Genomic DNA, 27,413 nt, shown 5'->3' with positions numbered 1-27,413 from the left:
GTTTTTCTGTTTGTCACGCAGGGAGGAAGGATTGCGTGACACGCGAAAATAATCACCTCAGTCTGGTCTCCCTCAGTCTATGCATGAGCGCGAGCGAGTAGACGTGCTCCAATTCGTTTTATTTTGACGAAGAGTTTTTGATTCTCACTTTGAGTACAGTGCAGCGGCTTACGCGAGAGCGACACACAAGGCTGCTAGACTAGAAACGATGCCAGTGGACTATTAAAAGTTCAAGCAAGCAAACCGTGTACGATCTCCTACCGGTATACGTTGGATCAACTGAGTGATCTAATCGGTTTGACACATAGAAAACTGAAATTGAAAAGCAGAGACCGATACAACGTAGAATGAGAGAATTAGTTTTGTACTATATTTCAGCTGGCCAAACCAGCCTTCTTCAGGTACAATGGAGTTTACATTGGCTATGTTTGAATTTATATGGTGATAATGGTATCTTACGAAATACCGGAAATACGTATTTCCGGTATTTCGTAAGATACCATTATCACCATATAATCACATATATACCGGAAATACGTATTTCCGGTATTTCGTAAGATACCATTATCACCATATAAATTCAAACATAGCCAATGTAAACTCCATTGTACCTGAAGAAGGCTGGTTTGGCCAGCCGAAATATAGTACAAAACTAATTCTCTCATTCTACGTTGTATCGGTCTCTGCTTTTCGATGCCAGTGGGTTTGCCTGTGTCGTTCCAAGTTTAGTCGCCCTTTCTCTAATAGCGGAGGGAAAATGGGCGCGCAAGGGAGGAAGGGAGGACATAAGGAAGAGTGTTGCGTTAAAAACTGTCGTGTCTATGACCGCGTCTCTACTATCCTTCTATCTCCTTTCTATTGCCCCTTCACGCAAGTTACGTCGCTAGAACTTCGCGCTCGTTGTCCATTGTCCACAGCAAAAGTACGAAATGCCTGAGGCTGTTCCGTTGCCATGCTTGTTCGAGTCCCTGAACTCTCCCTTCCGCGCCCTAATAGGGTTGGACCCCCATACCTGGAAGGGAGAGTTCAGGGATTGGACTAATGCCATGCCTGCGCGTCGCACTCTTGCTTTCTTTGATCTTCTTTACTCGCGCGGCTGTCGCGCAGTATCTTGTACAGTAAACCTATGCACCCAGTGTGTTTTAACAGCTTAACGAACGACTTGGATCAAGTCCACGCAGCGCAGGAGAGCAAATGACCCTGACCTCTTAAGGCCTCTTTAGAAGTGGATTACACGGCTGGAGACCCTACCCACCAGTGTGGGCGTGTATGGCGGAGGAGCGGTGCAGCACAGCTTCCTTTACATTGGAGTTTTATAACGTTTCAAACTAAATAAAACACAAACTATGTAAAAGAATTGTTACGCGACACATCTTTGCTGTTCTCTGTCAAAACCTGCACCGTGTACCAAATTATTAATTTTTTTTTATATTTTTTTTTTTTCCCCCCCCCCCAAGCATTGTGCTTTAATCCCCTATCGTGTGTAAATAAAGGATATGATGATGATTATTATTCTTAACTGACAGCTGCTTCGTCCTGGTTTATACTCATTTCTGTCATTTCCCAGATTTCCTAAGCATAGCCAAAAAAAAATAAAATAACATGGACCTTGTAGACTTGTATTACCGCGACTTACTTTAACGTTTTAGCCAAACCGTGGAGATGTGTACAATGGTATCCTAAGTAGCTTACAAATTTGTTCATTAATCGAAGTGTGGTGGGACTACTGCTTCTTAACGCGCACAAAGCGGAGAGCGAACGGTACAGAGAACGGTAAAGCCGGTTGGGGATGGGGAGTGGAGAAGGAGAGGGGGAGGGAAGCAGGGACCATCGACAAAAACGGGACAAGTCCTCTCGAGTGTTCCACATCTTAGAAAGACCGCGGCTTTGCGCGTTGATTTTTGACTCAAACCAACGTTAACTTGATGGCACGTGTGTACGTGCATGCTGAAATAAACTTACACTTGCATGCTACATATTTTGTACGATGCAACAAGCAACAACAAGTACAACACACTTGCCGCATACAAAGAGTTAATTTTATTTTTAAAATATACATTTAATTTATTACAATAGCTTATTCTCATTCATATACTCAGTTCACTGTTCAAGTGTCTAGCACTGCTTAAGGTGTATACATGTAATCAAAAATCTATTTATTGTTCGATTAAGATAAGTTTTTTTTTTACAAATATCCAATCACTTCTTTTGTACATGCATAAAATTTATTTAAGAGACCCTTACTAAACCTCTCATTTATGTTTAACACTACATGCCAATGTCTAATTCGTATTACTTGGGGACAAATCTAGAACAGCAAAAGCATGGCTTGATCCCTAGCTATTTTCCAGTGGCTAATAAAAAGCTAGGTCCATTTTCGAGAAAAAAACGCTTTGTCCAACACACAAAGTTTACAGGGGAATTTTGTAGGAACAGCGTCCTAAAGAATAAGCTAGCATTTAAAAAAACATTGCGCGCAGTGTTTTATACTGACGTCACTTTTAAATCTTGAATAATCGTGCAACATTCTTTAGCCAATCAGAGGAAAGCAGTTGTTTTCTTGGCCAATCAGGTACAAAATGGTTTGCGCCACCTTTCCCGCGCTTGCTACCGGTTACACGTTATTGTTTCGAACTCTGATTGGTTAGTATCTCCCCAATGCCTCATTCGCTGATATACAAGACCAAATAGGCTCCCATTAGAAGCGCAAAGGAAGACAAAATGTGCCATAGGTCATGATAGTCAAAAAATCCCACTACTGTGCAGTCTTGGTTCAAATCACGTGATTTTTCAGGAGTCTCTACCTTATTTGTTGTTGCTTTGATGGAAAATATCCAGACTGCTGTACCCATAACCCCTAGCGTGGCCAGAACATACGAGGCTTGGAAGAGGCGAAAAGCAACCTTCTGAATCGTCCAATGAGAGCGCTCGCTTCGCCAGAACTGAATCACAACTTTGCCAATAATGGCAAGAAGGCAAGTTAGAATACAACTGAACAAAAACATGTTCGGGAAATTTGCTTTAAACAACACGGGGAAAACAATACTAGCAAGCGCCAAGATCAAAATGAAGATTACAGCCTTCGTGAAGGAGTCGCATTTTTTCAAATCGCTCAAACGTGATATGTTGTAGAACAGCTTTATACCCGCCCACGAAAAAATGATTATGTAATACACAACTAAACATAGTACAAAGAAAATTTGTATTCCTATACTCAGGCTTTCAGGGTTTGAATAGTATAAAGAACCGAAGTAATTGAACACATAAAGTGGGACGATGAAGTATAGGAAGAAATTGTTGGAATCAACTGGCGTTTGAATTCTCTTACCATGCGTACACTCTTTATAGCTGATACCATTGTACAAAGAAAGAACAATCAAGCCTGAGATCACGAACATAAAAGCCGTGTCGAACTGGAAAGTCAGACTGGTAGGGCAAAAATGGTACAACATGGAAAAGCAGCCCTCAAATATCAACCCCCAGGCAAAAGCGTACCCAATGGAAAAAGTGTACTTCCTTTTATGCGCTTCAGCATGCAACAATTCTGCCTCCTCTGGGTCTGTTTGTAGATGTGGTACACACATCTTCGCCATGTGGCAATTAACGTTGGGGCATTTTAGCATGTGTTTTGGCAGCTCAACTTGGCCGGCAGGCAAGAGGGAAGATTGCCTTCTGTTGTTGCGTGCAAGTCGTTTACACCACGCGAACAGCTCCGCTTCCATAACCCACACGGACCAACCGAGAATCAAACCGTGTATCATGTATGCTAAGTTACTAATCATCAGATTGAACGGAATGTCATACTGGCTTACTCTATAACAAAAGTCATTGTAGTAGCACTTATCCCTGTCGCCATCTCTAATCATCAGATGCCAATCTTCGAAGACAAACTGGAAGGCACCAACCAAGAGAACCAAACCAACTATGCACGTGGTGTAAGAGAACGTCTTGGGTCCTTGGGCGAACCAGTGGTTAAACATGACTTTTTTCATGGCATGAAAGATTTCCTTCCAAGTCAATGGCGTCTTGTCCCTTGGTCCGCGTAACAGTGGACGCAACTCATCGGCTTCTGCTCCCTCTTTTCTTCCCCAGCAAGAAGAAAACAGACTTTTAAGATTGTCTTTAATGCCGGTACTTGGAGCAACGGAAGACGCAGAACTGAAACTCACGCTGTCATCAATGTGATTGTCCTCATGCACAATAATGTACGGCTCCCTGAAGCAAAACAAGGCCCACAGCGCCACCACGATACCGCCAAAGAAGGACGTACCGATTAAGAAATAAAACGGTGCACTGTAGTCATAATCAAACGAGCTTGTTAGAGTTAATGTCACATTCTTTGTGATGTTTCCATTCGTTTTCCCTTTCAGTGCTATTCCGATGTACCAGGCGGTGTCCGAATCTTCCAGAGGTGGTACTGAAGCTTTAGACAGCGTAATCCGCCCCTTTTCAGCAAAGCTAAGCCTCAAGGACTCACTCGCGTAGTCTAGATTCTTAATGCCATTTACTGCCACCTCTTCACAAGTATGAGACACTTTCAAATAAGCTGAAATATTCGAGCTGGATTCCACGGTGACATCTAGCTGTTTCTTAGAGATGCCTTTAACTGGCTTGAACTGAAACACTATGGAGGGGGTCTGTGAAGTAATCTCGAAACTCACTGTTTTATCCAATTTCAATGTCGGCACGTAATCTGAAATTTCGGCTGCGTAACTAACGTTTGGAGTCCCTGTCAGTAACACAAGATATCTCTGACTGGATTGCTGTGGACATGTAACCAACGTACTCCAAGAATTGCTAGAATCAGAAATGTCAAGATGACCTAACGAGGCCTCGTCTGCACCATACACTGCCACGTGAAGTGCTCCTGTCAAATGCAAGGGATCGGGAAATTAGTTTCTAAAACTGAAACTGTTGCACTCCCAGTGGCGGATCCAGACCTTCAAATAAGTGGTGGAGGGGGAGGGGGGGGGCGTGATCCGCCCTGATAAGCGGGGACCGCTCTCGAAATTTTCTCGGCCGTTCGGGTTCTTTTTTCTCTAAAAATAAGGGGGGGGCTCCCGGCCCCTCCCGTAGATCCGCCACTGACTCCGTCGGTGGCCAAGAGAACAAGTTCGGTTTTTGTTATAAAACTTTGCGAGGGGTGTTGGGGTGCTTATAAACTGGGGGGGGGGGGGGGGGGTCGCTGGTGGGCAGAAAGAAGAAAGAATTAAACTGGTTTTCTGATCAATGTAAAGGACACAAAGCGAGAAAAAGACTTACAAATGCGTGTAGTTATTTGTGTCTTCCTATCAAATTTTGACCATTCCAGACAATAAGTGTGAGAGATTAGAACTCGGCCTCCGCCAAGCAAGCAATAACCATTTCAAAGAACAAAACACACCTGATTTTATGAGTGTTACACAATGTCTTACCCAGATATGTTACACAAAAGACGTTATCAGCAGTAATTAATTATAGGGATACACTGCATTGGAATTAACGGGATACAGGATATTTAGGCAAAAAAATTAACGGGATACGGGATACTCAGACCCCCCCTCCCTCCCTCTCCCCAATTAACTAATTGAGCCTTGTTAAAAACATACGCGTTTGATCATAAACATTCGAAACATGGGAGTATCTTGCTTGAAATAGACGCAGGAAGCTAACAGATAGGAAGCATATTTCGTGGGTATGAGTAAGTTCAGTCATGTGTATCTTGTATGGTCTTGAATGTAAATTCTCGGCACAGACTTTCAGGCAACCGAGTTTCAATTTTTGTAACACAACATTGTCACGCAACGCACTCCTATTGTTGCTAAAAGCAGCTAAAAGCGAAAGCTTTCCGGGACTAGATTTCACTCGCTTATTAAACGCGTATTAAAGAAAGTTGAAATTTTGTACCATTACCAAACACTGCAAGTATATAATTAGTGATCACTGTCCGCTGTGACGTCTTTCAGTGATAAACAACACATATCTGTGTTGCTAATTTTTTCAGTCCCGTGTCAACCCGTGTACAGCTGAGACAGACTATGGATTGTGCCTCACTGAAATCGAATTGACTATTTATAGTGATCGAAATAACCATGGACCATACAGCTGCCCAGGAAAACAACAAGTAGATTTCAAATAAGCAATATGCGCTCCTATACTCCACAAAACGAAGAAGAAAAGCCTCATAACCGACAGCAAATGTTACTTTCGGTTTGTTTATATTTCCGTTTGATCGCTACAAAGATCAAGTATTTTACATGTAGGCGGTTTGAAGTGGAATACAAATCGACTTACCGCGTGTTTCTCCATGGGCCTTGGCTTTGACATGTAAGAAACTGTCCTTTTCATCCGTTGTTACGATGCATGAGTGAGAAAGTGTTCTGAAAGGCGGAAGTTGCCTGACAAACGCCAGTGGAGCAATTGACGACGACAAATTTGGCCCTAATCCTTCTTTCAATTTTGTACCATCAAAATTGCATTCATAAACAAGGCCTGCAGATAATACAGGCCACATAAAACAAAGCAACTGGGCAAAAGCAGAGCGAAGCATTGTCGATCGGTCGAACAACAGACTAGCTTGAATCAGCGTTTTGGTCTGCTTCCAAAGCGGAAATAGTTCCGGATCAGCCACGTGACACGTGACAATCAAAAGACCAATACGTAACCTTCAAATTTTTTCCCGTCTTTCCGGGAAAACAATGCGGCCTGAATTGTTTCACGTCTTCGATTTATATAACAAACCTAAACCAACAATCAATTGGTAGCTTTATATTTTGAGCCACTTGTTTAAAGTATTTTACAGGAAAGTTTTGTTCTCAATGTTTTGCGTGTAATGCAAATTGGCTTGTCACGCAGTCAAAACTGATGAATGTCAGGATATGCCTGGTAGGGGCCGGGGAGGGAGGAGAAAAGGGAGAGGGGATTGACTTGGAACACGTTTTCTCCCTCCCTTCCCCTCCCCATTCTACGCCTGCCAAGGGGCAAAAAGAAACCTCGATGTAGCTGTTCAGCTACAACTGTAGTTCCCGGCGCATTGTTTTTTGGTCGAAAGATTCGATCACATTCAAGAAACTTCAGCTGACACTTGACATGTTTTTATCGTGTCGAGATATTTTCATAATTCGAGAATTTTTAATCGGTCGAGAACCCTTCCTCAGTCGACAAATTTTTATCGGTCGAGAATTAATTGACCCTAAAATAAAAATTGCGCGATTAAAATGCCTGAGAAAATCCTACTCTGCACTGACGCGGTCAGCTGTGGGACGAAATCCTGAAAGCAAAAAAAAATCTGACAGCAACAAGTGGACCTGAAATGATGAGGTTTTCAGTTCCCAACTTATTAGTAGCAGTAAATCTGAAGAAATGTTTCCTTAATTTGTAAACCCGTAATCCACGATTGGAAAATTCACACTGTTTGTTTTTGTTCTTAAACCGAAATGCTCGGAATTTGACGTACATTTATTCTTGAAGGTTTCAAAGTAGTCAAAAACTAGTATTCCATTACACCCGGGATTACAACACCTTGGAGACTAAAACTCAGTGACGCACTTATTTCCACAAAATAGCACAGCTTCGCATAAATCCTTGGGGTGCGTGCTTTTCTTGCGACATTGTCAAAGTTGAATTCAGTGCACAAAAATGTTGAACATTTCGCAAAACTTCTTTTAAATTTCTACATATTTACTGCTATTATTTTACGTACAAAAGTGTTGACGAATTGTTATATAAATACACCATTCCGCGTTGATCCTTTTGGTGCGTAATTTTCTTGCGGCAAATATTGTCGAAGCTGGATTCAATGCACAAAAATGTTTAACATTTCGAAAAATGTAGCGTGCACAGTTTTTGAGAAAAGCGTCTTCACGAAGCTGCGTGTGATGAATTTCAATTGCGTACCGTTTATAAAGAAGTGTCAGATGACACACCCATAATTTTGGTGTTGAGTTTGTCACACTGTTGTACTGTGAGGCGAACCGCAGACATCTTCAGCCATGTGCTTCGTTCAGATAAGTCCATGCTTTCTCTCTTCCTATACTTTATCTACTAATTATATAGCTTCATTTTTTGAAGTTCCTCTATCCTTCCAATCGTGGCTTTAAACGGTTTTCAGAATATAGCCACTCCATGAAGTTTCGAGGTACTCTTCGGCCACGCTGCAAAATTCGTTGTAGTTTAAGTTGATGAAATGCTGTGAGATAGTATTATTGTGTGATACTGTTCATTCGGCCAAGCGCAGGTATTTGGTAAGCATGATTCTTAAGGACTAGCCTTGATCTGCAACGATCGATATTTGTACTGTTCCCTTCGTTTGAAGCGCTGCCGTGGACAATGGATTTTCACTCTTCTTTTCAAGGGACTGAGTTAGGTTTATTTATCAAGTTTTGCCAAATACTCGCTATGAAACGTAATGTTTGCAAAGAAATTACTTCTATGGATTTCAATGACAAAACCATAGCTTTATTACAACCAAATGAGTCTCTCGAGGCGTTCAATTTAAAGTTACAAGCAAACGAGATTAACTTTTAAAAACTGTTCAGCCTAATAGTATTTCAAAAACCCATATCGCAATCCGTTTCAATCTTCTTCACCTTTGGCCATCCGTACCTTCTTTTGTATTTGTTTTACGTTTTAAGTGCAGGTTAAATTTTATATTCCATCGAATTGAGGTGGCCATTTCCGATGTCCAAATTTGGCTAAAATCCGTGACACATGTTAGAAACTGAGGAAAGTTTCTGAAAGAATTAACAAAAATTCCGGTCTGCTTCCATAACCTGTTAGCAGCCATTCAAAAAATATTCTAACGCTGAGAGATACTTGCTAGGCGCGAGTGAGAACTCCTGTAAGCTCATGTTGCATTGGTGAACAGTTTGTTGATCGTTTTTGCTCAGGGTACGAGTTGTGATCATCTGAAGAAATTCTGTACAGCTATCCTGGTTCATGGCTTTGGGATCGATAAAGCATTCCTTTGTAGATTTTGGAGTCAAGCAAGTTCGTTCTGGCCGGCCTGATGTTGCAAGCAACTTCATTTTCAGATAAGTCAATTGCAGTGTTTTCCAGATTTGTTTTGTCGTTTTTGTATTGATGTGTTTGTTTTTAAGATTTCGAGGTTTGGGTAGATAAAAGGTTAGAATTAATTTTTAACAAGAGAAATTTGCGATAAAATATCTGACTCGCATGCATGTCGCTGACTCCGTGTCATCGTATGTCATCAAATTCAAATGTAATGTTCAGATCCAGACTGGGACAGATCAGGGCCGTATATAGCGGGGGGGGGGGGGGGGAAGGGGGGAAGTTGCGCCCGCCAGGAAAACTAAAAAACTAAAACGAACTAAAGTGTACGGAGTTTGTCCCCGTAGACAGAAAGTCCTAGGTACGGCCATGCATAGAGTAGCAATTTTACTTTGCCAACGCTTTCAAAAGTTACCACAAAATTTCCCATTGGTTTTTCGGCCGACCGACTGAAAAATATACTTCGTAACAAATGGTGTTTCCTTTGTTTTCTCCAGGGTGAACAGAGGTCAGTTTTAAAGAAAGTGCTGGATCCTTGCGTACAACTACTGCTTGGATCAAATGAAGTCTGGCCTCAGCTCTTCGCCTCTGGCTCCAGTTGACAATTGGAAGCATCTTTCAGATAAGTACATCTTCTGTCTGTTGCTTAAATAGTTTGAGTTTGGGCTGAGAATGTTGAATGCCGATACATTGTCAAGTGTCTTTCAGTACAGTAACATTATTATCTTGATTACCACCGAATTCTCAAAACTAACATTAAAAGAAATTAATGTATAGTGATCAACGATGACTCATCATAATTATTCGTTAGAGCTGGGCCTGAAAAGTTTAACATCCTTATCGAGAAAATTAAAATTAAACAGGAAAATGTCTTGTTGGCAGAGAAATAAAAAAAAAAGGAAAATAAAGATCAAACAAAGCTGAAATACCTGATTTGCTAGCTTTTAAGAATTCTTGATTTTTTGAGCGATTCTTGATTTTTTGAGGGATCAAAGTGAAACTGTAGAATATTGTTGTATAAAAGTTTCAGTGCAAAATTAGATCCTTAGTCAAACGTCGTATTTGTACTTGTGAACGAAACCTCAGTCGAGTAAGTTTCAAGATATATTATCTTTGACCAAAAAGGAATTATAGAAAGCAGCAGTAGCGTTCGTTCAGTTTAAAAAGGAATTTATAATCAAGGGTAACAGATAAAGTAAAACATGTCGACGCTCCACATGTAAAACCGCGTCGCGATCTCTGTAGCTTCGCATGAAAGATCGAAATCATTAAAATACGGGATCTGTGTTCCTGTGTATTCGGGTGAAGTGGTAAATAAATTATCAACTAGTGGATATTGTCTTGATTTAACACCAAATTCTCAAAACAAACATTGCAAAAAATATAGTGTTTGTTCTTTACCAATGAAACTTTTTTTGATTGTAATCAGCTACATTATTCAAGTGTTATAACTTTCTATCACTTCGTTTCAATCAATCAATAAACTTTAAATAAATTCGGATTTACAGAGTGGCAAAAAAGTGCTAGTTTCTCCGAATGAAAACAAAAACAACAAGAAAAAAAGTTAATATTTATATTTTTAGTGTATATTTATATATTTTCAAAATTGTTAACATCTTTAAATTGATGATGGATACAGAGTATCGGAAACATGTCTTTAACTTAAAAGTGTGTTTATTGTTTCAAAGTTTATTTTCACTCAGTCATATTTTCAAGAAATTTCAATCGATAATTACAATTAACATGTTTAATATTTGTATTTGTTATGTTTAAAATCCCCAATACGGGGGTGGACTCGTGAGACGTTTCTATTCGAGCCAAAAAAAAAGACCAAAACCAAACTTTTTTCGTCAGCGGAATGAATATGTTTCTCAAACAAGAATTTAAAAAAGTTGCAATCTTCCAATTTCAAGGAAAATATAATAAGAGGACAACAGATAGCCTAAAGGCATGCGCGCACTTCATTTGTACATGTGAAACCAATTCGCTTTTGTTTGTAAAAAGTTGAAAATCAATGCAACGGATTGAACGTGATGGCTTGCTTGACAGTTATATAGTGTTGTTTCTCAGCTAGTTTTTAACTCGTTTCTTTGATTTCTTTGTCATTTAATTTACAAGCAATAAGATTTCTTTTCTTGTGAACGAATGGATTTGGGAAAAAAGGAGAAATGTTATGTTAATAAGGTTTTTACCCGGTGCATCGTGAAAACATTCCAGAAAATTTTATGATTTTTTACTCTATTTATTCCAGTGGAGTATGGCTAAAAGTTTTACTGCTAAACGTTAAAACTGTTGATAAAAAAGAATTCAGATAAATTATTATCCATAATTTATTGATCATATTGAATACAAAGTTAACCAATTCTGGATTAGCCTGATCCCGTTTGGAACAACTAGGTCAGATATACGTAATAGTCGAGACAGCAGCAAAAATGTAGAAATTTTCAAAAATAAAACGACTTTTTTAATTTTTATGAACATGTTTCGACGGTACATCCGTCATCGTCAGTGTGACGGTTATGAAAGTTTACAGTGATTTAAAACGTGCCCGTTACAAATCATAACCGTCACACTGACGATGACGGATGTACCGTCGAAACATGTTTGTAAAAATTAAAAAAGTCGTATTATTTTTGAAAATATACGTAATACAAATTCAACAGTACAATCACTATTGCAAATTTTTTGTAGTGTTACAGGGAATACAGGTATACTATTATCGATACTATTACGCTAAAATCGTAACGATACATGAGCACAGGATTATTGTTTCTCAAACTCATTAATAATTCATGACGTTATAAGCCAACCAGAGCGCCCCATTCGGGTCAGGTGGATGAGTTGGAAACTCAATGAAACACCAGTTGAAAATCACTAGTGTTTCATCACGTTTTCATCACTAGTGTTTCATCACGTTTTCATCACTAGTGAAAAAATTGTTCTTAATCTGCATATTCATATATTACTCAAACACAGCTTTACATGAATCATTAATTTTTAATAAACAATGACCAGGAAAAACATTTCAAATTACAAACTGACAAGCCTAAGTCATTTGAAATTAAAGTTTACAGTACATTTCTTAAAGTCGCCAAAACAGACTGGCATAGTATCCATATCCACATTCTGAGAAACTTTTTCTACCTTCCGTGACACGGACTCACTGCTGGAATCGACACTAATTGTCGCACTACGAGTAAGCGGCTGAACTTTGTGCAATTCATACTCTTTAAAAACTCCACCAACCTCGAGTATTGGAACATTGACACTTCGCACTCGTTGCCAATCCTCAAAAATCCCTATTGCCCACTTATTTTTATATCTGGTAGACTTCGGTACTGCTCTCTCTACGCAAAGTTCTTCTTCCTCGATTGTTTTCGGGGAGCGAAACCTTCCTTCGGCCATGGCAAAAACAATATGTAAATCCCTTCAAGTTCACAACGCTTTTAGAATACAAATTTGGTGCAACGCGAAACTATTGGATAATTAAAAACAAAAGCTCACAAATACAATGAATGCCGACTGAATACAACAAATCACACATACAAGGCATTTTAAAGAAAAATGGGAAAAAATACGACACTGCATAATTTTGTATTGTTTCTTTAGAGAAGTCATTTCAAAAACTCGTGCATCGTGTTTCATCACGATTTCCAAACACTCGAAAACAGATGAAAGCACTCGGCCGAAGCGGCCTCGTGCTTTCATCTGTTTTCTCGTGTTTGGAAATCGTGATGAAACACTCGCACTCGTTTTTGAAATAGTACTTGACATATTTTGTTTAATTGATCGCCGTGAAAAGCTATTGACAAAAGTGGTGGAGTATTATTTAACTTATTTAACTATTACTGAAGTGCGAGCACGCCACAAAACTTCTTTTTTACACATTTTTACCGTGTGTTAATAAATCATTGATAAATAAATAGATAAATAAATAAATTCACAGAATGATTGGAGTCTCCAACTAAACTGAAACTGTGCTTGTAGCTTTGTGGGATTTCAAAATGTCAGCATCGACTATATTGTGTAAATTTTCCATCTCAGTGAAACTAGCTCAGCTTCGGTTTTAAAAGGTCTAAACAAAAAAGAAGCACACGTCCGCCTGCTATTTTTTCAAAAAAAAATAGAAATTGATCAGCTCATTTCAAGAATTTACTTGTATGTAGACTTTCAATCGCACAGAAATCACGTCTTGATCACAAGGATCTGTTTGTCAAAAAAAGTGCGTAACATTTTTCAGACAAGAAATATCAACCATATAGAAGAGTATTAATTGAAGGAAACTTTTCAGAATGAGTCGTATATCTTCAACTTCTTGAATACAACTTCTAATGTATAGTTTATGTTTAATATTGTCAACAGGAACAAAGCACGAGATGAGAGGACATGTATATGCAAGAAAATGTACAGTGAGGCGTCACAACAGTAAATTGCAAAAACAATTCCGAAAAACATTACATCACGAATTAAGCAGTCCTTAGCATGAACTTTCGAACATTCTCACGTTTTCGACATTAAACAACCTAACTTTCAATATCTAACGATATTTTAAAAAGTATAGACAAATCTTGACCTGTTGACTGCCATATCAAAGATAGGCACCGGCCGTGCTGAGATTATCCAACAACAACAACAACAACAACAAAGTTTATTTGAACTGTAAAATTACAAAGAAATGTTTAAACAATAAATAAATTAAAAATACAAACAGTTGCTGGTCACCCAAAATAACTAAAAAGCTAAACTAGTTGGGTGACCACCATTTATTAATTTGATAATTTTGATAATTTTGTGTCCTATCTTTAAGTTATCTTGTAAAGAAGGTAAAAAGAGCAAAATAAAGATCACAAATAATAGGCTCTTTAAAACCTTCTACCAAAAAAAAATATAAACAAAGAAGAATAAACTAGCCGCACAACCTGAGAGGTACGCTCGGCAAAAATCTGTTTCGTAGTAAATTATATTACTCCCACGCATTCCTTGTAAATTACTCCCACTCACCCTTCTCCCCCTCCACTCGGAGAAGGAGAGAGCGAGGGGGAGGTACTCCCACTCACCCTTCTCCCCCTCCACTCGGAGAAGGAGAGAGCGAGGGGGAGGTACTCCCACTCACCCTTCTCCCCCTCCACTCGGAGAAGGAGAGAGCGAGGGGGAGGTACTCCCACTCACCCTTCTCCCCCTCCACTCGGAGAAGGAGAGAGCGAGGGGGAGGTACTCCCACTCACCCTTCTCCCCCTCCACTCGGAGAAGGAGAGAGCGAGGGGGAGGTACTCCCACTCACCCTTCTCCCCCTCCACTCGGAGAAGGAGAGAGCGAGGGGGAGGTACTCCCACTCACCCTTCTCCCCCTCCACTCGGAGAAGGAGAGAGCGAGGGGGAGGTACTCCCACTCACCCTTCTCCCCCTCCACTCGGAGAAGGAGAGAGCGAGGGGGAGGTACTCCCACTCACCCTTCTCCCCCTCCACTCGGAGAAGGAGAGAGCGAGGGGGAGGTACTCCCACTCACCCTTCTCCCCCTCCACTCGGAGAAGGAGAGAGCGAGGGGGAGGTACTCCCACTCACCCTTCTCCCCCTCCACTCGGAGAAGGAGAGAGCGAGGGGGAGGTACTCCCACTCACCCTTCTCCCCCTCCACTCGGAGAAGGAGAGAGCGAGGGGGAGGTACTCCCACTCACCCTTCTCCCCCTCCACTCGGAGAAGGAGAGAGCGAGGGGGAGGTACTCCCACTCACCCTTCTCCCCCTCCACTCGGAGAAGGAGAGAGCGAGGGGGAGGTACTCCCACTCACCCTTCTCCCCCTCCACTCGGAGAAGGAGAGAGCGAGGGGGAGGTACTCCCACTCACCCTTCTCCCCCTCCACTCGGAGAAGGAGAGAGCGAGGGGGAGGTACTCCCACTCACCCTTCTCCCCCTCCACTCGGAGAAGGAGAGAGCGAGGGGGAGGTACTCCCACTCACCCTTCTCCCCCTCCACTCGGAGAAGGAGAGAGCGAGGGGGAGGTACTCCCACTCACCCTTCTCCCCCTCCACTCGGAGAAGGAGAGAGCGAGGGGGAGGTACTCCCACTCACCCTTCTCCCCCTCCACTCGGAGAAGGAGAGAGCGAGGGGGAGGTACTCCCACTCACCCTTCTCCCCCTCCACTCGGAGAAGGAGAGAGCGAGGGGGAGGTACTCCCACTCACCCTTCTCCCCCTCCACTCGGAGAAGGAGAGAGCGAGGGGGAGGTACTCCCACTCACCCTTCTCCCCCTCCACTCGGAGAAGGAGAGAGCGAGGGGGAGGTACTCCCACTCACCCTTCTCCCCCTCCACTCGGAGAAGGAGAGAGCGAGGGGGAGGTACTCCCACTCACCCTTCTCCCCCTCCACTCGGAGAAGGAGAGAGCGAGGGGGAGGTACTCCCACTCACCCTTCTCCCCCTCCACTCGGAGAAGGAGAGAGCGAGGGGGAGGTACTCCCACTCACCCTTCTCCCCCTCCACTCGGAGAAGGAGAGAGCGAGGGGGAGGTACTCCCACTCACCCTTCTCCCCCTCCACTCGGAGAAGGAGAGAGCGAGGGGGAGGTACTCCCACTCACCCTTCTCCCCCTCCACTCGGAGAAGGAGAGAGCGAGGGGGAGGTACTCCCACTCACCCTTCTCCCCCTCCACTCGGAGAAGGAGAGAGCGAGGGGGAGGTACTCCCACTCACCCTTCTCCCCCTCCACTCGGAGAAGGAGAGAGCGAGGGGGAGGTACTCCCACTCACCCTTCTCCCCCTCCACTCGGAGAAGGAGAGAGCGAGGGGGAGGTACTCCCACTCACCCTTCTCCCCCTCCACTCGGAGAAGGAGAGAGCGAGGGGGAGGTACTCCCACTCACCCTTCTCCCCCTCCACTCGGAGAAGGAGAGAGCGAGGGGGAGGTACTCCCACTCACCCTTCTCCCCCTCCACTCGGAGAAGGAGAGAGCGAGGGGGAGGTACTCCCACTCACCCTTCTCCCCCTCCACTCGGAGAAGGAGAGAGCGAGGGGGAGGTACTCCCACTCACCCTTCTCCCCCTCCACTCGGAGAAGGAGAGAGCGAGGGGGAGGTACTCCCACTCACCCTTCTCCCCCTCCACTCGGAGAAGGAGAGAGCGAGGGGGAGGTACTCCCACTCACCCTTCTCCCCCTCCACTCGGAGAAGGAGAGAGCGAGGGGGAGGTACTCCCACTCACCCTTCTCCCCCTCCACTCGGAGAAGGAGAGAGCGAGGGGGAGGTACTCCCACTCACCCTTCTCCCCCTCCACTCGGAGAAGGAGAGAGCGAGGGGGAGGTACTCCCACTCACCCTTCTCCCCCTCCACTCGGAGAAGGAGAGAGCGAGGGGGAGGTACTCCCACTCACCCTTCTCCCCCCTCCACTCGGAGAAGGAGAGAGCGAGGGGGAGGTACTCCCACTCACCCTTCTCCCCCTCCACTCGGAGAAGGAGAGAGCGAGGGGGAGGTACTCCCACTCACCCTTCTCCCCCTCCACTCGGAGAAGGAGAGAGCGAGGGGGAGGTACTCCCACTCACCCTTCTCCCCCTCCACTCGGAGAAGGAGAGAGCGAGGGGGAGGTACTCCCACTCACCCTTCTCCCCCTCCACTCGGAGAAGGAGAGAGCGAGGGGGAGGTACTCCCACTCACCCTTCTCCCCCTCCACTCGGAGAAGGAGAGAGCGAGGGGGAGGTACTCCCACTCACCCTTCTCCCCCTCCACTCGGAGAAGGAGAGAGCGAGGGGGAGGTACTCCCACTCACCCTTCTCCCCCCTCCACTCGGAGAAGGAGAGAGCGAGGGGGAGGTACTCCCACTCACCCTTCTCCCCCTCCACTCGGAGAAGGAGAGAGCGAGGGGGAGGTACTCCCACTCACCCTTCTCCCCCTCCACTCGGAGAAGGAGAGAGCGAGGGGGAGGTACTCCCACTCACCCTTCTCCCCCTCCACTCGGAGAAGGAGAGAGCGAGGGGGAGGTACTCCCACTCACCCTTCTCCCCCTCCACTCGGAGAAGGAGAGAGCGAGGGGGAGGTACTCCCACTCACCCTTCTCCCCCTCCACTCGGAGAAGGAGAGAGCGAGGGGGAGGTACTCCCACTCACCCTTCTCCCCCCTCCACTCGGAGAAGGAGAGAGCGAGGGGGAGGTACTCCCACTCACCCTTCTCCCCCTCCACTCGGAGAAGGAGAGAGCGAGGGGGAGGTACTCCCACTCACCCTTCTCCCCCTCCACTCGGAGAAGGAGAGAGCGAGGGGGAGGTACTCCCACTCACCCTTCTCCCCCTCCACTCGGAGAAGGAGAGAGCGAGGGGGAGGTACTCCCACTCACCCTTCTCCCCCTCCACTCGGAGAAGGAGAGAGCGAGGGGGAGGTACTCCCACTCACCCTTCTCCCCCTCCACTCGGAGAAGGAGAGAGCGAGGGGGAGGTACTCCCACTCACCCTTCTCCCCCTCCACTCGGAGAAGGAGAGAGCGAGGGGGAGGTACTCCCACTCACCCTTCTCCCCCTCCACTCGGAGAAGGAGAGAGCGAGGGGGAGGTACTCCCACTCACCCTTCTCCCCCTCCACTCGGAGAAGGAGAGAGCGAGGGGGAGGTACTCCCACTCACCCTTCTCCCCCTCCACTCGGAGAAGGAGAGAGCGAGGGGGAGGTACTCCCACTCACCCTTCTCCCCCTCCACTCGGAGAAGGAGAGAGCGAGGGGGAGGTACTCCCACTCACCCTTCTCCCCCTCCACTCGGAGAAGGAGAGAGCGAGGGGGAGGTACTCCCACTCACCCTTCTCCCCCTCCACTCGGAGAAGGAGAGAGCGAGGGGGAGGTACTCCCACTCACCCTTCTCCCCCTCCACTCGGAGAAGGAGAGAGCGAGGGGGAGGTACTCCCACTCACCCTTCTCCCCCCTCCACTCGGAGAAGGAGAGAGCGAGGGGGAGGTACTCCCACTCACCCTTCTCCCCCTCCACTCGGAGAAGGAGAGAGCGAGGGGGAGGTACTCCCACTCACCCTTCTCCCCCTCCACTCGGAGAAGGAGAGAGCGAGGGGGAGGTACTCCCACTCACCCTTCCCTGGGGGTTAATTTATTCAGGCGGCAGAAAAAGATTAGTATTTTAGATGGTGTGCAGTAACATTTTTGTCCTTTTTGAATGTGAAATAATTTCCTTTCTCTAATGAACGCCTCATATTTTTTTAACGCCCCCTGGCGGACCCCTGAAATTTAATGGACGCCCCGGGCGTTTATTAGATCACTTACGGTACTTTTACATTTATTATTTGGTTCACTCCCATATTCCAATTATTTTCTCCTTAAAAGGGTTTATCTGCTAGAGATATTTACATCCACTGTGGAAGGTGAATCTTTTTTCCCTCCGAAATTCTCAACCTATTTTTTTAGGTAGTACGTTTCGAGTGGGATTCCAACTGTATTCGTCCATCCTTCAACCCCTTGATGAGACGATTGCAGGTGAAAGGTTAACTCTCAAACACGATCATCCAACCTCCCGGAAGTGAAAATGATTGGAGATAGTTAAACTCCCATCCACAATCTTCAAAACTGTTAAAAGTTTTCCATCTCAATTCTTTACTTTCACAGATGAAAAGATTGAGGAAGTGAGTTCTATTCCCATCCATGCTCCTCCACTGTCCCAGAGGTTAACATGTTGTGAAGTAGTACACTCCTCTTGAGAATGTGGATTGGAATTAAACTTCTATCTCCATTTTTTTCTTCTGGGACAGTGAAGGATAGGGAATGGGAGTAAAACGAAACCTTTCTTTGATCTTCTCCTCTAAGAGAAATTAATGAGATCGTTAATCGAAGTTAACTCCCACAGCCTTCTTCTCTGGGAGCGTTGAGGATTTTGGATGGGAGTTAAACTCCTCCTCTTATCCTCAGTTCTAGATGGGTTTAAGGATTGAAGGTAAGAGCTAAACTTTAACCCACAAACGTCTCCTCAAGGACGTTGGAAGATTATGGACCAGAGTCAAATTTCCTTCTACAATTTTCCCCAAGGAAAACGTAGAATTTTAGATGGGAGTACGACTTCTCCTATGGTGGCCGTGGATATCCCTGGCAGTATCCCTTCTTTGAGTAAGGACAAAATGTTCAAGGGAGTAACCAAAATTTAAATGTAAAAGTAAAGGACAAATACACAAGTTTCACCGCATTCATTTTTTTAATGGTGCGGCATATTTATTTTCTTAGTTTTTTCTCTTTAGACAGTCAGGATAATGCTATATACAAAGGCGTTATAAGAGCATTTTGGACTAGCCTTTAATCGCTCCTGACATTTTCTTTACATAATTGAATTGTCACCAAAATGTTATTAACGCTTTTATTGTGTTTTGATTACTCAGTGATAATTAACTGTGAAGATTAAGAATGACTCAGTGTACAATAAAACTTTTTCTTCTTCATGTTTATTAAGCCTTATACATCAGTTGCCTACGCTGGCAATATTGAGCTCTGTTTTTAAGTTTCCAACACATTTGGCCGAAATATTAAGATCTACGTGAAATAGCTATTGTAAAGAACAACTTTGCTAAATTGTGTATGTGGTATTAATTACAGTAGTTTGCGAGCTTCTACAGGATCATTTTCCTTTGCGCATATTCCCCTGCTTCCTCTGATCATGATTTTTTTTAAAAATTTGTAATGTTCCTTTATTTTCATTAATGATATTGTTGTAATTACTAATTTTATTGCGGTCTCTTCATGGATAAAAAAACAATTTCCAAATGCTCCTGTTCTTGTCTTGAATTAACTCAGGCGCTGTGTTGTTGTTCATTTTCTTGACTGTTCAATCTCTGAGTACCTGCTGGGAAGATCAAACATTGGCAATATATTAGAATACAAAACATGGAATAAACGTTTATGATGTAATTAATAAGAATTAATCTTAAATTATATGTAGCCAACTAATCGAATGGCCATCTGTTTTTTTTTAATAATTTCCTTTCATTTTGTTATTTCTGTTTATGTTTGGCTTTAGCTATTTGTCGTAACGAAGAAAAAGTTCGTGTACTGACAAGTACATAATTGTATTGCTGTTAAGGAAAATAAAGAATTCTATTTAATCCAGTAAGAGTGATCAAAATCATATTTCTCCTCGAACAACGACATTTGTTAAGAGGCAAGTTAAGATAAACAACAGACACTCACAGTATATAGAAATTGTTAAACCTAAGAAAACTGCAATGCACACAGAAATTGATGTTTCTTGCGTATTGGCACGATCATTTTTGATTGCTATTATGATCATTTTGTTATAGCAAGTCTCTTTGTATTAGAAAATAAGTTAAAAGGGTGAGAAACTTTTTTTACTGCTATTTCATCATAAATCACATCGATGCAGTCTCCAAATGTGCTTTCTTTTCCAAATAAACTGCAAGCGATGAAGAAGACTATCGAGTTTCAATTTGGACAAAAAGAATTGTTCTCCTAACTCAATGTAAATTAAAGCAAACAAATCTCCCAGTATAAATTCTCCATACTACTGATTAAATTCGCCATAAATGCCAAAATTTAATTCTACATCAAGAGAATATTCCCTAGTCGATGAGTTTCTTCATTCTCATTACCTGTTTTGGATACTATGTATTGACATTGTAAGGAGAAATAGACTTTTCATCTCATCTTAATTCCAGGTAATCGGAAGGCGAACATGTTACAGGCGCTGTAATTATTGACAAACCACCGACTGAAATTACTAATTGTAAGTTACCAGCACATTATAATCAGAAAATCTAGCCACGACGAAAGACTTTTTGGTCGCTTCTTATAAGATTGTATTTCTTGCACCTCTGCTCAGCATTGTTGTATGATTAATAAAGTGTACTGTGCAGATCGTTTGTAACAGCATGGCTTTATTCATCTTTCGTCGATATCGACTTCTCTTCGATGCAAACAATTGGTTTCAGAAATTAATTGTTTTCTGTTGTCCACGATTTATATACATCCCAAAACTGAACGATAGCTATTCTGAAAAATTTTTGAAGGAAAAGTTCATTTAATGTGAAAAGTGGAGGGGAAGGTTAGGTGGGGAGATATCAAGATGTCGACAGGGGAAGGGGCTGACATTTTCGGGTTGTGTGTTGAGGACTCAGTGTGGAAAAATGGGATCACAAGGTGGGAAGGGGGCAGATTTTTAAGCACTTAGGTGTTAAAGCTTTCTTCACGAATAATAATTTTCAAATTTTCAGCTCGTAACCTTAAGACAAAAACTATATTTTAAACTTGAGCTTTTTTGACGTTTTATTTAATGATTTCTGATACTACAGTGACATCCTCTTCATCTTTGTCATTTTCATCACTGGCATCGCCACTAGTAGGACTAGTAGGTCCTAGTGTTTTCAGGAGTCTGACACCGTCTGATTTATCTTCTTGCTCTTTACCAGTTTCCTTGCCCTTGCCTCTAGGTCTACTGTGGCTTGCTTCACTTCATCCATCACATTTGCTTGGATGAGATATTCTAGGACCTTGATATGAAATCTTGGGAGAAGCTTGATATGTCCCAGCTGTTGTCGTTCTATTTTCTGTATTTGCGAGGTCTTCGCCGTGGGTTTGTCATGATTTGTATGCTTGCTTTCTTCTCATATCTCTCTGTCGTTTAACGGTTTTTCTTCTTATCTCTCACTTTTTCTTCCTTCTTTCTTTTCACTCTTTTCCTTTCTATAGCAGCAGCTGTACTCAGACTAAAACGACTTCTTAGTAACTATACGAATAAATTATACAGCAGTGTAAATAACTGATTTGCCTATTCAGTATTTCAACAGATCAGATCATGTTGTTTTATAAGCATTGTATTATTGCTTGCCCAGTTTTTGGTGTATGGGTTAAATCATAGAAGGAATTTTAGCCCTCCTGAGCTGTATACAAGAAATGTTTATCCCATTTGACAGCCTTGTTAGCTGAAGTAATTAATCTTGCACTGATATCATCGCTGTGAGTTGACCCTGGGGAAAATGATTTCTGTTAATCTGGGATTTAAAATGGCTGTCGTGTGATGATGGCAAATAATAATCTGTTTTGTAATGTTTTAGTTGTGGAGATTATGTTTGTGCGTGCTGTTTGGGAACTCCCTCCCCCCACACTCCCACCCCTTTTCATATTAAATGAACCTTTCCTCAAGTCGAATTTTGAAGACTAAGTTTTGTTCTCGGTTATTGATTAAATACTTGAAATTTGCTTCACAGTTGGAAACAAATATATTTGACAGGTTACATACGCTAAGTGTTTTCCATTGATTATAAAATTAACCAACGAACTGAATGTTAATCAATATTGTATGGCGATCAACATACGAGGTCTTAGACGAAACGTAACCGGTTTTATAAATCGCGTATGTAAATAAGTGTGTCGAAAGTACATGTAATTTTTTTTTTTTCAAATTAAGATGATGTCTAGTAATACTTTTTTTGGCTTCGACAAGCAAAATCTCTCAGAAACAAATGTCAACCGCTAAAAATATCTAATTCTCGATCCTGACTGATTTCTCTATCTCTTTTAATGTTGCTGGCAAATCAAGACAATATTTTCTAGTTTGTGATTTTTTTCATAAGATCATTTGACAACGTATCGATATGGTAATTTAGGAGATATTACATTTTGATCACGATTGGACTAATCCCTTTTAATAAAAAAATGTTCACTTGATGTTTACTTGAAAACTGCTTGCTCCATGTTGCAGGCCTATCACAGCTATGTTATACTAAATGAAACGTTTTTAAAATGTCCATTCCGTTTTCAAAGGCATTGCAGGCGACGAAGAATACTTTAAATCAGTTCAGTCTAATCAAACTGTTTTGTTCTATCAACTCTGTGCCATGCAATCAAATAACTTGTTATTATATCTGGTCACGTGACAGACTACAGCTAACGCGATTGGTTAATGCCATTCTTATTAATCGATCCAAAATACTTTACAACTCTTTTTTTGATAGTATATCAAGACAGTAATATCTGGTTAACGCTTGTATTGTAATTAAGGTGATATTAGATTTTGATCACTCCTGGACTGAATTTGTTTTATGGTAAAAGACAGAACAAGAAGACAACAACATAATATAATCATGAACTTATCTTAAATAAAATGTTTCCAATCTCAACTTGCGCCAGAGTCCACGAGCTAAGCACTTTAATCCAGAATGGCTGCACTTTCCTTCAAATATCTGCGTTAAACCTGGTTAAAAAAGGAAGTTCTCGTTCACTGAATAACACTCTTATATGTTACTTCATGTTCTCTTGATTTTAATGACCGTACCATGCAAACAATACTTGTCAGTTTCAAATTAAAACTTGAAATATCAAAACCTGCACTTAACCTGCTCCTAGCTAACCGTATATCAAGGCTTTATAGCTCACCTGGTACCCAATCCAAAACGGCTGTACTTTCTTTCTTTCTTTCTTTCTTTCTTTCAACCTGCAGAAAAAAGGAAACATTATTAACTTGGGCTATTTCTCTTGACTAGGGCGAACGTTTTTGTTTCAGTTCTCGTCCACTGATCATTAAGACAAAAGAATACCACTCAAACATTTTTATACCGATCATGCGAACAATATTTGTCACTCCGTTGGTGGGTTCGAGTCCCGTTGTAGCCATGCATGATCTTTTCAGGCTAAAGCAATTATTAAATTGCTTGTACCCTGGGAGGATCATTTCCTTCATATCACGGTCTTCACTGATTACTTTATAGCCCTTTTGTTGCTAGTATATCAAGACGATATTTCATAATTAACGATTTTCTATAAAGATAACTGACATTGTATACGGTAAGGAAATATAATAATATTTTGATTACACTTTGACTGAAACTTTTAGAGAAAACCCTATGATCAACTTACATTGAATAAGATGTCTCCAATGTCGACTTGAGTTAGAGTCCAAGAGACAATCACTGCATTCCAAAGGGGCTGTACTTATAGACTGTGTTCAACCTGGAGAAAAAAGAAAATATCATTAACTAAAGCTATTTTTCCCTGTTTAGTATATTGTTTAGGGACAATTTAAGTTCTCGTTTACTGATCAATACGTCAAACAGATAGCATTCTAAGATTTTACTGATCATGCGAACAATATTTCAGTTTTGCAAAAAAACAACGAGCTCTATGTAAAGGTTACTCCATACCATCGCGTTTCAGAAAAAAAAAAGAATCGTACGCACACAGGGAAAACACAAACTGACTATCAATAGCAAGTTTATTGCGCGAAGAATTTGAGAAAAAATATGAGAGAAGTTGTTTGCTTTTCTGAGTTGCCAGGAGCGGGTAAACGCTATAAAATGACCGGGTGTCATTCCGATGAATAGCCTTAAAATGTTATTTAGTTATTTCTGTTGTAGTTAGCATTAAGGCCTCTAGAGAATCAGACCTGTTCTCTGATTACTTACTTTTCTAGTTAAATTACATAATATTGACATGCTTAATTGCCAGCCGAAGCATTGTTTTAATGTCAGTTTTCTTGAAATAGACCAAAGCTTAATTTTTCCAATATTTGGCCTAACCTTCAAAAATCAAAAAGGAAAAATAAAGAGAAAGAAAACAATTTGCAACGGATGGGAACTCTATCTCTTGTCCTTTCGGCCTGCTCTTGATGAGCAGCTAGATGAAAATCAAGCTAAGTGAAGTGAACTGAAGTGTAGAATGTTTAGCATAATTCGTTTTGGCAAATCTTTATTTGCCAGTTTGTTGGTCGATTCTTGTTTCCAAATACATTTTCCGAGTTTTGTGGCTTATAGCCACAGTTATTCTTATTTAAAAGCAACGTTTTGGATTTTTTGGAGGAACCTTTGAGCAACTTTTTGGAAAATGTTTGAGCATCTTTGGGACAGCCGTTATTAAATCACGTACAAAGCCTCCAAATCTCAAATTGTGCCAGGATAGTATAATTTTCCTTTACTCTCGTTCTGATTTTATTAACTTCCTAAAGTTCTGGTCTCAAATAATTTTCAAAATATGATTAATGAAGGAAATATTTTAATTAAAACAAATCACTGAAAAAAAATTGTTTCCTCATTGCCAAGTGATTGTTTTGGCTAAATTTCAGAAAACTTTTATAGCCTTCTTGATTATCTCTTTCGAAGTTAATTGTAAATCCCAGGCTTTATAACCAGGAGTTTAGGTACTCGATAAAAGAAACTAAATGTTTTCACGTACAGAATAGACCACGTTCGATATATCAAAATTCTAACATGACTCCGAGGCTTTCCAACTTTTAAGCATTTATTTTAAAAAATGCAAATTTTGGAATTCCCGTGTCTGTCAAGAGCCTTGATGCAAAGAAAACAAAACCAAATATAAAGTTGGACCAGAAAGCGTCGGTTCCATGTTTGAATTTTGGGCTATATTTTTTAAAGTTTCTAGAAATGTTTGTTTTGTCGATTGTAAAGGAAGGTGTGAAAAACAAAACCTTTGAGAGTAGTTTTAAAGTTATAAGAAGAGCTATAATGATTATGGATCCCGGTTATTAACGTCAAAAGGCCAAAAGAGAGTAACTTTGCCCTTTTTGACGTTGCCATGGCGACAGTTTTTGACGTCATTTTGACTTGACTGCGTTTACTGATAAATGGTTTACTGGTTTACAGTAAACGATTTTCAGCCGCATCATCAGGCTAGCCATAGAATACCGAAGACGGGATGGTCTAAAGTAGGCCTCGAGAAACAACTCGGAGTTTCGTGACAAAGTTTATTGTTGTTCATGGTTGTAAGGTACAATAACAATAAGGTACAATATTAAGGGATGTTGATCGCGACGTTTCTTATTTTCCCTGATGTCTTCATCAGGCGATGAGGTAGATTGATTATGCGCCATCATATGTAGAATAATGGTCGGCTGTGATTGGTGGATTACGATCCTCACTGTTCCGGCGAGGGTTTCTTGCTTCTGGGCACCTTGCTTCTGCAATGTCAGTTAGGTTCCCTGTTGATGTTGTTAGGTAACTTCTTTTTCCCTGCGCGTGTACCATTGCGAGTCTCAGATCAATAAACTTTACATCATTCCAAAGCGGGCAGGGGCCGGTCGCGTGGGTGTGTTCTGAAACGGCGGAAAACTGGGTACGGGCTAGTCGAGCTCCTGGATTACCCTCCTTGCTTCCCGAAATGACATCTCTTAGATTTGTTATTATGTCAGTCTACTATAGGGCATGCACGTTGTTTTGCGTTATTAACTTTTATCAAAATATATTGTTTTTGATAGCTTGCATGTGTTATAAGATATTTAAGTTTATTCAGTTTTGAATTATATTAATAATATTTTTTCGCAGATGTAACCTTGCAAAGGTATGGAGCAACCTTAATCTTTTTAGTTCCAGAATCGAATTCAAAATTCTCCTTACTGATCATTTTACATTTTTTTCTATGCAAGTTATGAGAATTTGTCGATGCATGAAGAAAATGCACTCTTGTTAAAGATTTTCATTATGAGATACTTGACAATTTGTCAATATGGTAAGGAGACACGAAATTTTGATCACTCTTGGTTTGAAACTGGTTAATCGCGGAAAACTGCAGATAGATAATAAACGTATCTTAAATAAGATGCTTCCAATAGTCAACTTGCACCAGAGTCCAAGAGCTACACACTGCGATCCAAAATGTCTGCAATTTCTTTCAACGTCGGTCTGTGGTCAATCTCGAGAAAAAGAGAGGGGACATCTTTAAATGAAGCCATTTTCCTTTAATTGTTAGTCAAACTACCTACGAATAAGTTTCAATTGGTTCTGGTGTACTAAACAATAATTTAAACAAAAACAACACAATATTTGAGAGTGATACGTTTATCACAGAAAATGGATGTTTACCCCTTCAGTCCCAGTCTCTAAATATAAATTCTCCTAACTGATTGCTTTAGCTTTTCTAAAATGTAAGTTGGGAGAAACTGGTCCTGCATCGAGGCAATATCCCTTTGTCACTGATTTCATCATGACATAGTTGGCAATGTATCAGTATTGTAAGTAACGGAGACATTTTAGTTACTCCTGGACTTAACACAATAAAGAAAACAAAGCTTTTATGGACTTACCTGAAACCAATCCAAAATGGCACACTTGTTTTCAACCTGGATAAAAGGGAAACATTAGTAAATGAAGCTATTTTTTTCTTTATTTAGCCGAACTTTTACGAGCGAGTGAGCTCAGGGAACTTAAAGTGTCTATTTTTGTCAATTGGCCTCAGAAATACCGAGCGTTAGAAACTACGCTCTGTCAAATGACTTAGGTTTAGCCAAATTCGTCTACTTCACTAGGGATTATTATTTAAAACCAATTGAGCTTGCCTAATGTAACTACGTAGATGAAATGTTAGAGCAAAACACTGACCTCTTTTGTATGTAGACAAGGCACGGCCCTGGCATCAATTGACGAGACCGTAACTCCGAGTTCCACAATGGTTGTACGTCATCATGCAGTTTCAACAACCATATTCCTGAAAAGTGGAACAAAAATACGCCAGTGAGAATA

The 27,413-nt window shown here is 41.6% G+C and overlaps 1 protein-coding gene across 1 annotated transcript; it reads right to left on the bottom strand.

The window, feature by feature from the left end:
• Positions 1–2,544: 2,544 nt before the first annotated feature.
• Positions 2,545–6,583, bottom strand: LOC144634772 (uncharacterized). The gene is made up of 2 exons (XM_078493793.1): positions 6,274–6,583; positions 2,545–4,867 (listed from the first exon to the last, which is right to left on the bottom strand). The coding sequence occupies exons 1-2, from the start codon at positions 6,527–6,529 to the stop codon at positions 2,664–2,666; spliced, it is 2,460 nt and encodes an 819-aa protein (XP_078349919.1). The 5' UTR covers positions 6,530–6,583; the 3' UTR covers positions 2,545–2,663.
• Positions 6,584–27,413: the final 20,830 nt, after the last annotated feature.

The sequence above is a fragment of the Oculina patagonica genome, chromosome 13 (genome assembly GCF_052425735.1).
Source record: "Oculina patagonica isolate OP01 chromosome 13, crgOcupat, whole genome shotgun sequence".
Taxonomy (NCBI): Eukaryota; Metazoa; Cnidaria; class Anthozoa; order Scleractinia; family Oculinidae; genus Oculina; species Oculina patagonica.
The sequence above is the reverse complement of the archived record's forward strand: the minus strand, read 5'-3'. Positions and strand labels throughout refer to the sequence as shown.